Below are 12,704 nucleotides of genomic sequence, written 5' to 3' on the forward strand. Positions count from 1 at the left end.
AACCCACTAATGAATTATTGGTTCTAACTCCCAGAATCCCCCAGCCAGCACCGCTGGCTGGGGGATTCTGGGAGTTGAGGTCCACCCATCTTCAAGCTACCAAGGTTGAGAAACACTGTTCTAACACATCTATTGCTGAAATATGAGTTGTACAGCTGATTTTTTTTTTAAATCAGTCTCTTTTTCATTAGTCTTGAATTGAAATTTCCATTGAGTCTTCCATTATGATGCAATAATCTCTTTAACTCATCCCTTTTATTACTGAAGAGAAGGATTCTGAGGTCACCTGAACAGGCTGAAAACGACAAGCCAGTCTGCAGCTAAACTAACAAAGGCACGTAGTATGAAAAATTATTGTATGAGAAACAAGGAGGAAACTAGCAGAGACTCACAAATGGAAAGGGCCGTTGAGACTACTGTATCGTATCAACCTGCTCAATGCAGAAATTAAAATGTATCAAAAAGATTGAGAAAGGAAGAGCCACCAGTGTCTAGAAACCAAGTTCCACTGCTCTGTTGTTTTTATTTGCTAAGACTTCTAAGATTAAATCAGTGTTTTCTAACCTTGAGAATTTCCAGGAATGTGGACTTTCTCATCCACGATCATGCTGGCTGTGGAATTCTGGGAGTTTTTTTTTTTTTTAATTTGATTTATATGCCACCCTTCTCCGGAGACTCATGGCGGCTTACAATGCGTTAAGCAATAGCCTTCATATTTTTGTATCTTTTATACAAAGTCAGCTTATTGCCCCCACAAACTGGGTCCTCAATTTACCCACCTTAGAAAGGATGGAAGGCTGAGTCGACCTTGAGCCTGGTGAGAATTGAACTCGCAGTAATTGCAGGCAGCTGGATGTTAAATGCTACCTTAGTAGGAGGCATTAGCCTCCTAAGCCATTCAGGCTCCTGAGTTGAAGTCCGCTCCTGGAAATTCCCATGGTTAGAAAATCCTGCCTTATAGTTTAATCCCTCGTAGGTTACCAAAGTGCCTAGAAAATATTCATGCCGGTCTGACAGCCATGGAATATTTGGCTTCTCTTGGGTTTTCTTGCCTATGATCTGAGAATACCACCACCACTACATGCTAAGTTCTTTCCCCTTGGGTTTTACATTGGAAAGATCACTAGGGGAAAAAAGAGAAGCTTTTTTTTAAAGGTCACCAAATGGGTACCGCTGGATGCAACATTAGAACATCAAATCTGGAACAAGGGCATTTCCCCAAGATTCTGTACCAACTAATTAACAAAAAGCAAGGCCTCACCGGGGTCATACGGATTGGGGTATGCACACCAGAGCCCTGTAAAGCTTTATGGAGAGTTTCGCTGAACATGCTGCGGAGTTCCACGGAGTGACAATAGACAGCATCTATCTTGGGCCACCAGTCTAGTGCAGACTAGATGAAGAAGACGACAAAATATTAGCAGAGATCAGAGAACACAACGATTCCAAAGGAAACACAGTCTCGCAAGGAATTCACAGTGAAGTGGCCCGTGTATGACTATGCCACTGCTTCCAGCAGGTTTCCTAAAGCAGGTCACAATGGTTTTGATGGTGACATCACCTTGCATCACAGATATCATAAGGAGGTATGGTGGCTCAGTGGCTTAAAGACACTGGAGATGGTCTTTGCTCCAGCAGTTAAAGTCCTAGCACCGGGTGGCAGAGTGAGCTCCTGTCACTTGCCTTAGCTTCTGCCCACCTAGCAGTTTGAAAGCATGCTACGTGCAAGTAGATAAATAGGCAACACTTCAGTGGGAAAATAATGGTGTTTCGTACAGTAGAATGAATCCAGCTGGTGCTGGATCTTCTCCAATGCGACGCCCGAGAATGAGGCGACATCAGTAGAGGGAGAAGCCCAGATCATGCTGCAGAATGCCGTTGAAGCTTTCTGAATGTGGCAAGAGTTTGCCCCCTGTGCTGCACTCTAGATAAGGCTTCAGTGTGAACCGAATGGACTAGCAATTGTCGGCAGCCAAACAACTATTTTGTACTAACCCAGTAATCTGGTTAATATAACATCACCATACGCTAAATAAATAAATAACAGATATCATAGGTGATATCCTGCCTCTTTCTCTGCCCGATGATAGAGTTTACCAGTCCTCTAACACCTTCCTCCTCTGACAAAAAGGATGCAGCTAAGAATAAATTTAGAAAGAGGGGTCAGAATGGATAAATTATTCTATTTGTGGCATACTAAAGCCTTTAAAGATCAACTGTCAGCATCAATGCTGGCCCAGACAAACTAGATGTATAACTCCTATCTTCCTCACTCCCATCTTTTTCTTTTTCTTTTTTTCTATTTCTTTCCTTCTTTCCTTCCTTCCTTCCCTTCTCTTCCTTTCTTTTTTAAATATGGAACGCTTCACGAATTTGTGTGTCATCCTTGCGCAGGGGCCATGCTACTCTTCTATGTATTGATCCAATTTTAGTATATCTGCTGCCGAAGTGAGCACTCCCACCTTTCTTTCTTGTTAGATTGTTACTAACTTGGGAAACTACCCAGGGGTTATAATGACTTAAAAACTTACATTTGTAATTATACGGTGGAGTGAATTTACCAGCACATAATGAAACGTGGATGGGGAATTCTGTGCCAGGCAAGTCTAGAAAAGACAAGGGGGTGGGGTTAAGTTTCTTTCAGAAACAAACCTGGAAATCCAAAGTACAAACCCACCAGCAACATCTCCACCGCAAACCAATGAGCAAGACCAGGACAAGGGGGCACCACTGTGAGGCATGAACAAAGACCCACCTACAAGGCAGGGATTTCATCAAAATTTCATCAAAATTTTCAAAATAACAAACCCTGGGCCACAGAGTTCTTGATGCTTCTTGAATCTTGGCCATTTGACTCATCTGTCCAATCCCATGTTCAGGACCAACTTTAGCTAGGGAGAGGGGACCCAAGGAGCCACATCCTTACCTTGAAGTGTTGATTATTGTGGGGGTTGATTCGGAAGCAGGACACTAAGCAGTCGATCATGAGATCTATGTCTGCGTTCTGGTTGCCTCTGGAGAAAGGCTTGCTAGGATTGAAGAGCAGGTTCTTTAAGACAACAAACACAGGTCGTGGTTATTAAGATCACCATTAGGCAATGTTGGAAGAGACGAGGAAACTACGAAAGGTGGTTGAGCAAAGACTGTGACAATTCCCTTGTAGGCGAAAGTAGGAAAAATAATATAGCCACCATACTGGTTTAAGCCAGAAATCCATTTATCTCATGGTGCTTTTTCAAAAGTCAACTGGACTTTGTTTTTTCCTGAAGATGTTTCGCTTCTTATCCAAGAAACTTCTTCAGTCTGAAACTTTTTGGATCAGAAGTGAAATGTCTTCAAGGAAAAACAAAGTCCAGCTGCCTTCTGAAAAAGCACCTTTGGGACAACCATGTCCTGGATGACTGAGAATCTCCACAGACATTTATCTCATGGACAGTCACATGTCATCCCAGGTGCAAAGACAGGCAACCATAGGACAATCCACACAATGGTTCTAAAACTCTTTGAAATTTACTTCCCCATCCAGCCTTTTCTTGAACCAGTTGGTTAAGAGTGAGGTTTTTTCCAATAGAAAAGGCAGGACTTTCATAAGGTGAAGCAATGGCTGTTAACCACCATTAATCTACTTCGATACAATACCAAGCCAGGATCTGACAAGCTGCCCACAAGGAATCATTAAAGGTTCAGTGTTCAAAATCTCACACATACAAAGCAGTGTATAATTTACCTTGAGATCTACTACCATGGACTGCACTAGAAGAAAAATGACTGAATTGTCTTCCCAACTGATGTATGTTGACGCTTTGCACAATTTTACACAAGCGATGGCGGCACTTTCGGTTAGCTGCCTACTTCCGCTGTGGCCCGCCAGCGCCTTCCTGAGGTTGTCCAAGAATTGTTTCTGTAGTGTCCAAAACATATCAACGAGAAAATAAGTTAAAATTGTATCTAAGTCCAAATTTCATAGCAGACACCGTTCTGCCTGAAGATCACCATTTATTTGTCAAGTGCGGGAAATCAGGAGTCCAGGCAGTTCAAATGAATATAAAGATTTATTGTAAGCTCTCTACAAGAATCTGAACTACTAACTGTCAAAATAAATTGGCGGTAGATAAAAGTAAATGGAATTCAAGTTGGGCTGAACTTAGATCTCTTGTGGGTGCCAAGGGACTCAAGACTGATGACGCATTTGACCCCACCCTCAGGCTCCGCCTTGTCATCTCCTACACTACTGATAGAAAAAATATTTTTGTTAAGGTTAAGATTCTAACATATTCTGAGTCCAAACCACTTTTGGAGTGCAAAACTATTTTTGCAGTGTTATACTCCAGTAGGAAAAGTAAAATTTGGGGGCAGAGGGTTAAATGCTAATAATATCTAATCATATTAGATGATTAGATTAGTTTGTTCACGAGCCGAGGTGGCGCAGTGGTTAGAATGCAGTACTGCAGGGCTAACTCACTGCTCACTCCAGGAGTTTGATTCTGATCAGCTCAAGCTTGATTCAGCCTTCCAACCTTCTGAGGTCGGTAAAATGAGGACCCAGATTGTTGGGGGCAAGATGCTGACTCTGTAAACCACAGAGAGGGCTGTAAAAACACTGTGAAGCAGCATGTAAGTCTAAATGCTATTGCTATATCACTTAGATTTGTGAAAGAAAGTGGGCTAGAAATCCTTCATAGAAAATAATCCTGCACATAAAAAAACCTTAGCATGTTAAAAAGATGGACTGCTCACCAACATATAGTACAGGTAGTTCTCACTTAGTAACTATTCTAAGTTACAATGGATCCCCACCTCCATCCCAAAAGCTACTTATGACCTCGTTCTGGAGTTCCCACAGTTGCTTACGGCCCCACAGTCACATTTTGCGGCCTGGCAACCGGCTCATCTTTATGGCCAGTTGCAGCATTCCTTGGTCATGACTGCAACTTACTTTTCTTTTTTTTTTTTCTTTTTTTTTTTTGCCAGTTGAATCCATTGGAATACATGGATTCACTTAACAATCACATTATTTGCTCAATGATCATGACATTTGCTTAATGAGCACTGCAAAAATATCGGATCCAGTCATGTAGGTTCCTCGACTTACCATCGTCATGACTTACAACAGAAATACCTGACTCTGTTATAGTCGTAAGTCAAAGGCTACCTAAATGCACTCATGAATGGCATGTTTTGGATATGGCTTTAATTAAAAATCAGACATCTCTGGTTGTTTTTTAATGTTGCCAAAGTTCTCTTTTTTTTTTCAACTATTATTTGTTTATTGAGGTTAAGCAGGGAAGAAAAAAGATGGGATGGAAAACAATATATTGAGTACAAATGAAAAAAATATACACACTACCTACACCATGTAAAGAAATAAAGCTCACAAATGAGGATGCATAGGGAAAACTATTTTAAAAAATCTTAACAAATGTTGGTGTGGTTAACCATGAAAGGAACAGGGCAAAAGAATCAAATTGCCCCAACCCTGCTGGCCTTTTCACAAGGATCTGAACTTGGTTCTTGCCAAGGGACATAGGGACAAAGGAATGAGATTGAGCCACATCAGTGACAATACTATTATTGGTGGATGTAATTACTTGAGTGTTTTAGGTATTTTATTATAGTTTTATATGTCTTTTTATGTTATATGTTCTATGTTTTTAGACTACTGCATTGGTTTGCAGGCAGGCAGGCAGGCAGGCAGGCAGGAAGGAAGGAAGGAAGGCAAGCAGTCCAAATGAATGCTTCCCAATGTTCGGCATGCTTTTTATAACTAGTCTGAGAGATAGAAAGACTAAAAAGATAGATAGTAGTGCAGAAAACAGTGCAGAAAAAAACAGAAGTACAAAAAGAAAATGACTTCCAACTTTTTTCACAAAAAAGATAACGCTTAATTTCAACCCTTAATTTAGGATTATACTAAAGTATCCGTTTTACAAATGGACAACAGCTTTCATCGGTCATCCAATCCGCATGTTTGGTTCTTGATGGCTATTTACCACCACCATCACCATGCGGGCAGCATCGTTTACATACCAGCTGCTGGAGAAGAGTGGGAGACTGCCTTCTTCATTAAACTGACAAATTTCCCAAAGGGGCCTCTTGAAACAGACCGATACAGAAGATTACACTAGCTTGCTCCAACACGACTGCACTTTTGCATTTGTTTTAAAATAAATCAACTCTCCATATAGAAATATCTTCCCTGATTGGAAGATATTTCAGTTTCTTTACCTTGTTTATTTTGTTTTCCTCTACTACGTCCTTCGCAATGTCTTGGATGATTTCTGGACAAAGGACGAGGAGGATAATTTGCAAGGGCCAAACAGCTGCTTTGCGTTTCGTGCTTTCAGCAAATCCATCCACCAGATCAAACAGCTTCTCTGCACAATCTGAACCAAAGAAATGAGACGGCACAAAACACGCTGAGTTCCACTTACAGAAGAAGGATAAATGCTAAAATCCCTCCCATGTTTAACACAGTATCAATAATTAAGAGTACTGCAATGATATGACTCCTGGATGAGAGAGGGAGGGAGGAAAGGTAGAAAGAAAGGCAGAAGGAAGGAAGGGAGGGAGGGAGGGAGGGAGGGAGGGAGGGAGGGAGGAAGGAAGGAAAGAAAGAAAAAGAAAGAAAAAGAAAGAAAGAAAGAAAGAAAGAAAGAAAGAAAGAAAAAAAGAAAGGTAATTACAACGTTCAAGAAGAAAACACAACACAGCCTAAACATTTAGCCTGCCTTTTTTTTTTTTTTTCAAGTACAGGATGAGGAACATCTTGAGAAGTACAAACATTTTCTCTAAAAAAAACCATTGAGTAGGACCAGTTTGAGATCTGCAGGCCAGATGTTAACACAGAAGACCATTTTTGCCTTAGTGACACAAGCTTAAATGTCAATTTTTTTTCCAGAAAGACGCTGGATAATCACAAACAGTTAAACCAAAATGGCACGACTATTAACATTCTGGCTGGGATTGAGAGGAACTGGAGTCCTGGCAGCTACAGAGCCACAAATTCATCAAGGTAATGAGATGAGGGATGAGGGTTTGGCGAGAGGTGAATCTTCAGAGTTCCTTTCAGTAATGTGGGACTTACATCCAGAGACCATGTTCAGAACAAGTCACTTTAGAACAGCGGTCACCAAATGGTGGTCCGTGGACCACTGGTGATCCGTGAGAAAATTCTGGTGGTCTGCAGAAAAATTATTTGCATTTTTTATATTGCACTAAATCAGGGGTCCTCAAACTACAGCCCCAGGGACAGATACATGCAATGAATGTTTGTGTTGATGCAGAGAGTCTCCCCCTTTGGAGTCTTTGGAGTTGGCCATGCCCACCCAGTCACCTGACCACCTAGCCACACCCACCCAGCAGGTCATTAGGCAGATCATATTAGTGGTCCGCAGGATTTAAAATTATGAATTTAGTGGTCTCTGAAGTCTGAAAGGTTGGTGACCCCTGCTTTAGAAGATTAACATGGTTGGTTTGCAATTATGTGAGCCTAGCCATGCAGGGAGACTCTCTTGGATGTAACAAAGAAAATTCATCTGGCATGGCCTCTTCCTAGTTGGATAAACCCTTACCTGATAGATCTGTCTGTGGTGTCTGGTATAGCTTAGTAAATTCATCCGGATAGTTTTCCACCCAGTTCCAAAATGCCTAGACGATTATTTGTCAGAAAGCACAATTAATACAAAGAATTAATTATACATTTTGTATAGGAGCTACATTTCTAGATGATAAATGATGCAATCATGTCCTTTCTGATTTCACACAAGAAAGCAACTACAGAAAAGCAAAAGTGCATAAAATGTGCTGCTCTTTCTCTGTAACACATAAATCAACTCAGAATGTAACTAAATGTACTACTGCCCCTACTAAATTACAATTATGATGCATATGACAGAAAAGAACATCATCTGACCTCACAATTCTGGTCTTTCACTTATTTTAAACTCAAAGGGATTCAAATAACTTCCTTAGGACTCATGTATGTTCCATTAGCAAGACAAACTAAGAGACGCTTAAAACCAACCTACATAAAATTCCAATAATAAATACATACGTCTCAAAAAATATAAATGCAAAAAGCTTTCCTTGTTTGGTAAAACACTCACACCCACCCACAGCATACTGAAGTGTTTTTCAACCTTGGCCATTTGAAGATTTGTGGACTCCAACTCACAGAATTCCCCAGCCAGCATGATTGGCTGGGGAATTCTGGGAGTTGAAGTCCACACATCTTCAAGGGTCCATGGCTGAGAAACACTGGCGTAGTGTTAGTGAGACAATTCTTTGTTTTAAGAGTCAATTATTTCCTCGCCTTCCCTTAACTTAATAAAGGATGGAGAGAAAAGCTTATCTAGTAATTATACTGCTAGACTAGGAACAGGGAGACTGTATCTTAGGTACTGAGGCCAGCTGAATGACTTTGGGCCAGTCATTCCCTCTCAGCTCTTGGAAAAAAGGCAATGGCAAACCACTTCTGAAAATGTTGCCAAAAAGCTGCACGGAGGTGTCCAGTAGGAGCCACTTAATTCAGGCAACTACTCCAGTGTCCCAAAGGTGCTTTTTCAGAAGGCAACTGGACTTTCTTGTTTTTCTTTTGAAGAGGTTTCGCTTCTCATCCAAGAAGCTTCTTCAGCTCTGACTGGATCCAGACTTACGATACCATTTTACAATGCATTACAGCCCTCTCTAAGCGGTTTACAGAGTCAGCATATTGCCCCCAACAATTTGGATCCTCATTTTACCAACTTCAGAAGAATGAAAGGCTGAGTCAACCTTGAGCCTGGTGAGATTTGAACTGCCAAATTGCAGGCAGCCGGCAGTCAGCAGAAGTAGCCTGCAGTACTGCACTTTAACCACTGTGCCACCATGTCTCAATCCACAGCAACTAGTCAAGAGAGCTCTACATTATTATAATGTAGAGTAAAAAGAGCCTTGGTGGCGCAGCAGACTAAAGTGCTTTAACTAGCACCAGCTGTCTGCAATTACTGCAAGTTCGAATCTCACCAGGCTCAAGGTTGACTCAGCCTTCCATTCTTTCGAGGTAGGTAAAATGAGGACCCTGTTTGTGGGGGCAATAAGCTGACTTTGTATAAAAAAGAACACTGCTTGGGGGGGGGGGGCGAAAGCCCTACTAAGCAGTTATATACAAAAGTATGAAGAGCGGCATATAAATTGAACCAATAAATAAATAATGAAAGCAGTTTATCATTTAATACCATTTGGTCAAGCAGAAGGATGCTATTATTTTTCCATCCTTCTCTAGCTTGCCACTGCAGCATACCTAAATCCTTGGGATTTTTTTTTTCTTACTATATACTTACTCAATTTGGCCCTTCCATTTCTGGGCATAAAACAAAATTGAGCAGGCATTGAAGATGACAGAAACATGTAAACACATCCATAGGCTTGTCTAACTCTGTTGTCTACTTCTCTACTCAAGTTTCAGCAAAGACAACCTGAAAAAGTTACAAGCCAGGGAAATAACATACCTTTTCAAGACTATTGATAACTGCCAGCTGTGCTGCTTTCTTGAGAGTTTTGAACTTAAAGACTGTCTCTGTAAAAATCAGAAAATGGGGAGTTCATATTGTAAATCAAACTTCACTGATCTGGTATCCTTAAATGTGTTGGACTATAGTCCCCATCATCTGCAGGTAGCAATGTTAGATTTGGAGGGGATGAAATAATTTACAGCCAAGCATATATGGAAAGAGTTAACTGAGGGAAAACTTAGACCATAATAAACAAAAACAAAAAAAGCCATTTGCTTTTATACACGTGGACTTCCAATTTCAACAGTCTTTTCAAAATATATAATCAGATCTACAACTTTAAACTTTAAACTGTCAAGAGCTTTGCTGCATACCTTGTAGTATCCGCTTTAATTTAGTACAGTCCACACTGATGTACTGCAATAACTCAATATCATGGACATCAGCGTTGTCTTCAGAGCACACTGTCAATTCCTGCAATCTGCAAAAATAAACATCCTTCTTAAAATAGAGGATAAAGCTTGGGTGGTAAAGTGGGGAGGGATATATAAAGTGGGTTTGAATCCACGAATGCAAAGGAATTAAGGATAATTCTTCAACTTGTAGAATTATGTTATGTTGAAAATGTACAGACAATGCAACAGAATTAGGGACTCAGGATTTGTTACCTTTGAAATGATTCAATACAGGCAGTCTCCATATTGCTAACTGTCTTTAACTTGAATTTGTATGTATGTCAGAACGTGTACTGACAAACAAACTGCCTGCTCTTAAAAATGGCAACTGGGATTGTCCTTCTGCGAGCCAACAAACCACTGAATCCCCCCCCCAATGCTTTCAGGAACCATTGAAAATAGGCTGTATATCAAAAACACGCAGCTTCAGCAACTCCTGAAAGTTCATCACCTTGAGAAACAAGAATGCCATCCACCATTTTTAGTAATAGGCCATTCAGTTGTATTTAGGGGTTGTCCTTAAGTCAGACTTGCTTAACTTGGAGACTGATTGTATTTCCTTGTTCTATAAAGCTGCTGAGCATACACCCCTACTTGAGTGGAATTGCCTATTGATTTGACTTTAAGCCACTCTACCATAAAACCATATCTTGATTAAAAACTGGTAATGTTTCTATAAAGTTATTTTAACCCCACCAATTTTATAAAGCCTAGTGAGAAATTTTACTGTGTCCACTACTCCTATGTAGGAGATGTGTATGTATGCTATGCTCTCCTGCTGCACAGACTATGTGCTGTATAGAAAATACTATATACTTTTTGACATACAAGGGCAACTAGACCAACACTTTGGCCTGTGGCATAGACCCACTACTTCACCATACAATGAAGTGCCTGAATCAAACCTTTGTTCTATCAATATGAAGAGTAAGAGTATAATCAATTAACAGAAATTGTAATGGCATGTGGGAAAGACTTGGGGAGAGAGGATGAAGGGATGATGCCAAGGGAATGGTCAGATAAAAGGAAACTTAGCCCACAGCTGCACAGTGGATGGGGCAAGAAGCTCAGAAGAGACCCTCCCTAACTTCTCAGCTTGTAAAGAAGACAGCAAGGGAATTGTACTTTCAGACTAGCTTTAATGTAGCCTTACAATAAAGTAGAATTAGCTCATCTGGTAATGATTCCTATCTGGTTAACCCAGTAAGGCCGACAGCAATACAGTGTTAAAATAAAGGTAAAGGTTTCTCCTGCCCAGTTGTGTTTGACTCTAGGAGGTGGTGCTCATCTCCACTTCTTAACTGAGGGAGCCAGCATTTCCAAAGAAGTTTCCGTGATCTTGTGGCAGCATGACTATACACCAAGGCGCACAGAATGCTATTTCCTTCCCACTTATTTATCTACTTGCATTACATGCTTTCAAACTGCTAGATTGGCAAAAGCTGGAGCACGTTAACATCATGCAGCGCTCAGGTCTGGAACCTGGGCTGTTGACTTTAAACGCATCAGCATCTTTAAACGCTGAGCATCCCCTCAGTGATTGCATCCCCTACAGTGCTAAGTATGTGCTATTAATTTATATGCAATAAACCCCAACTCACTAATGAATTTTCCATGAGTACAGTTCCTTGATATCATTCACAGCTCCAGAATAAAGCCTGCCAAAAAACAAAACTCCCAACCGTTCATGCCTTGACCCCAATTCAATTAATTGTATAATTAAATTTACATGTGTATTTTCTTGTCTCATTTTCTAAATGACCGGTGTTCTGGCCAGGGAGCTACACATCACTGATTCAGGTATTCAGTGTAAGTTGGGGGTAAAAAACCCGGTTCCTTAAGTTTCAAATCTACAGAGGCATATCTGAAAACAGAAACACTAAGGGAGTTGTTCATTTCATCCAGGCACAAAAATATTTAATTACTCCAGTCTGACATGGGAATGTGATGGAAATCCCACTGCAGATCTTAAAGCAAAAGCAGGGTTCTCTAGAGAAGCAGCAGCAACATTACACACGCAGATGGGAGCCAAATGGCCACCTCTTTAATGTCTGTGCAACTGAGATCACAAATTGAAAACATCAATTGAAATCAACCCCTATCCATCTTCCCAACCAATACAGCTAAGAAAGAGGATGCTGAACGACATGGTTCGAGAAGCGTATTTATGTCTCTTTGGCCCGCTCCTATGAATATGGGGTGACATGATAGCAGTGTTCCAATATCTAAGGGGCTGCCACAAAGAACAAAGGGTCAACCTATTGCCCAAAAGTACCTGAAAGCAGAACAAGAAGCAACCGATGGAAACTAATCAAGGAGAAAAGCAACCTAGAACTAAGGAGGAATTTCCTGACAAGTTAGAACAATTAATCAGTGGGACAGCTTGCCTCCAGATGTTGTGGGTGCCTTCCTCACTGGAGGTTTTTAAGAAGAGATTGGACAACCATTTGTCTGAAATGGTATATAGGGTCTCCTGCCTGAGCAGATGATTGGAGCAGAGGACGTCCAAGGCCCCTTCCAATTCTGTTATTCTGAATGCAGCGTCAACTATCCTAGACAGAAGCTGTTGCCATTAAGACATTTAGTGTAAAAGACAAAGGCCACTTCCTTCAAAGCTAGATGTGTGAAACAACTCTTTGGAACAGACATTACAAAAGGTTTTCAGAGTTTAGCTGACCTAGCTTTTAATCATAGATCTGTCACTGTGGTGACTGGGGCCTGAAGCTGTTCCTACCCAGAACGTTATTTCCACACAAAA

General features: G+C 40.8%; 1 protein-coding gene and 1 non-coding gene across 2 annotated transcripts in view; both read right to left on the minus strand.

Annotated features, from left to right (window-relative positions):
* Positions 1-12,704, minus strand: part of NF1 (neurofibromin 1) — a 246,119-nt gene that overhangs the window by 206,699 nt on the left and 26,716 nt on the right. Inside the window, exons 5-12 of the mRNA XM_070932037.1 lie at positions 9,866-9,972; positions 9,489-9,556; positions 7,572-7,647; positions 6,226-6,383; positions 3,728-3,901; positions 2,927-3,049; positions 2,532-2,606; positions 1,262-1,393 (exon numbers count right to left, since the gene is read on the minus strand). Coding sequence (XP_070788138.1) covers positions 1,262-1,393; positions 2,532-2,606; positions 2,927-3,049; positions 3,728-3,901; positions 6,226-6,383; positions 7,572-7,647; positions 9,489-9,556; positions 9,866-9,972 — 913 coding nt within the window. The remainder of the gene's footprint in view (positions 1-1,261; positions 1,394-2,531; positions 2,607-2,926; positions 3,050-3,727; positions 3,902-6,225; positions 6,384-7,571; positions 7,648-9,488; positions 9,557-9,865; positions 9,973-12,704) is intronic.
* LOC139309201 (U6 spliceosomal RNA) lies at positions 2,350-2,456 on the minus strand. Its single transcript, XR_011599848.1, has one exon. It is a non-coding gene; the product is annotated as a U6 spliceosomal RNA (small nuclear RNA).

This window comes from Pituophis catenifer, unplaced genomic scaffold (assembly GCF_029215685.1).
Source record: "Pituophis catenifer annectens isolate HBS135680 unplaced genomic scaffold, rPitCat1.0.hap2 SCAF_1, whole genome shotgun sequence".
In the NCBI taxonomy this organism is placed as follows: Eukaryota; Metazoa; Chordata; class Lepidosauria; order Squamata; family Colubridae; genus Pituophis; species Pituophis catenifer.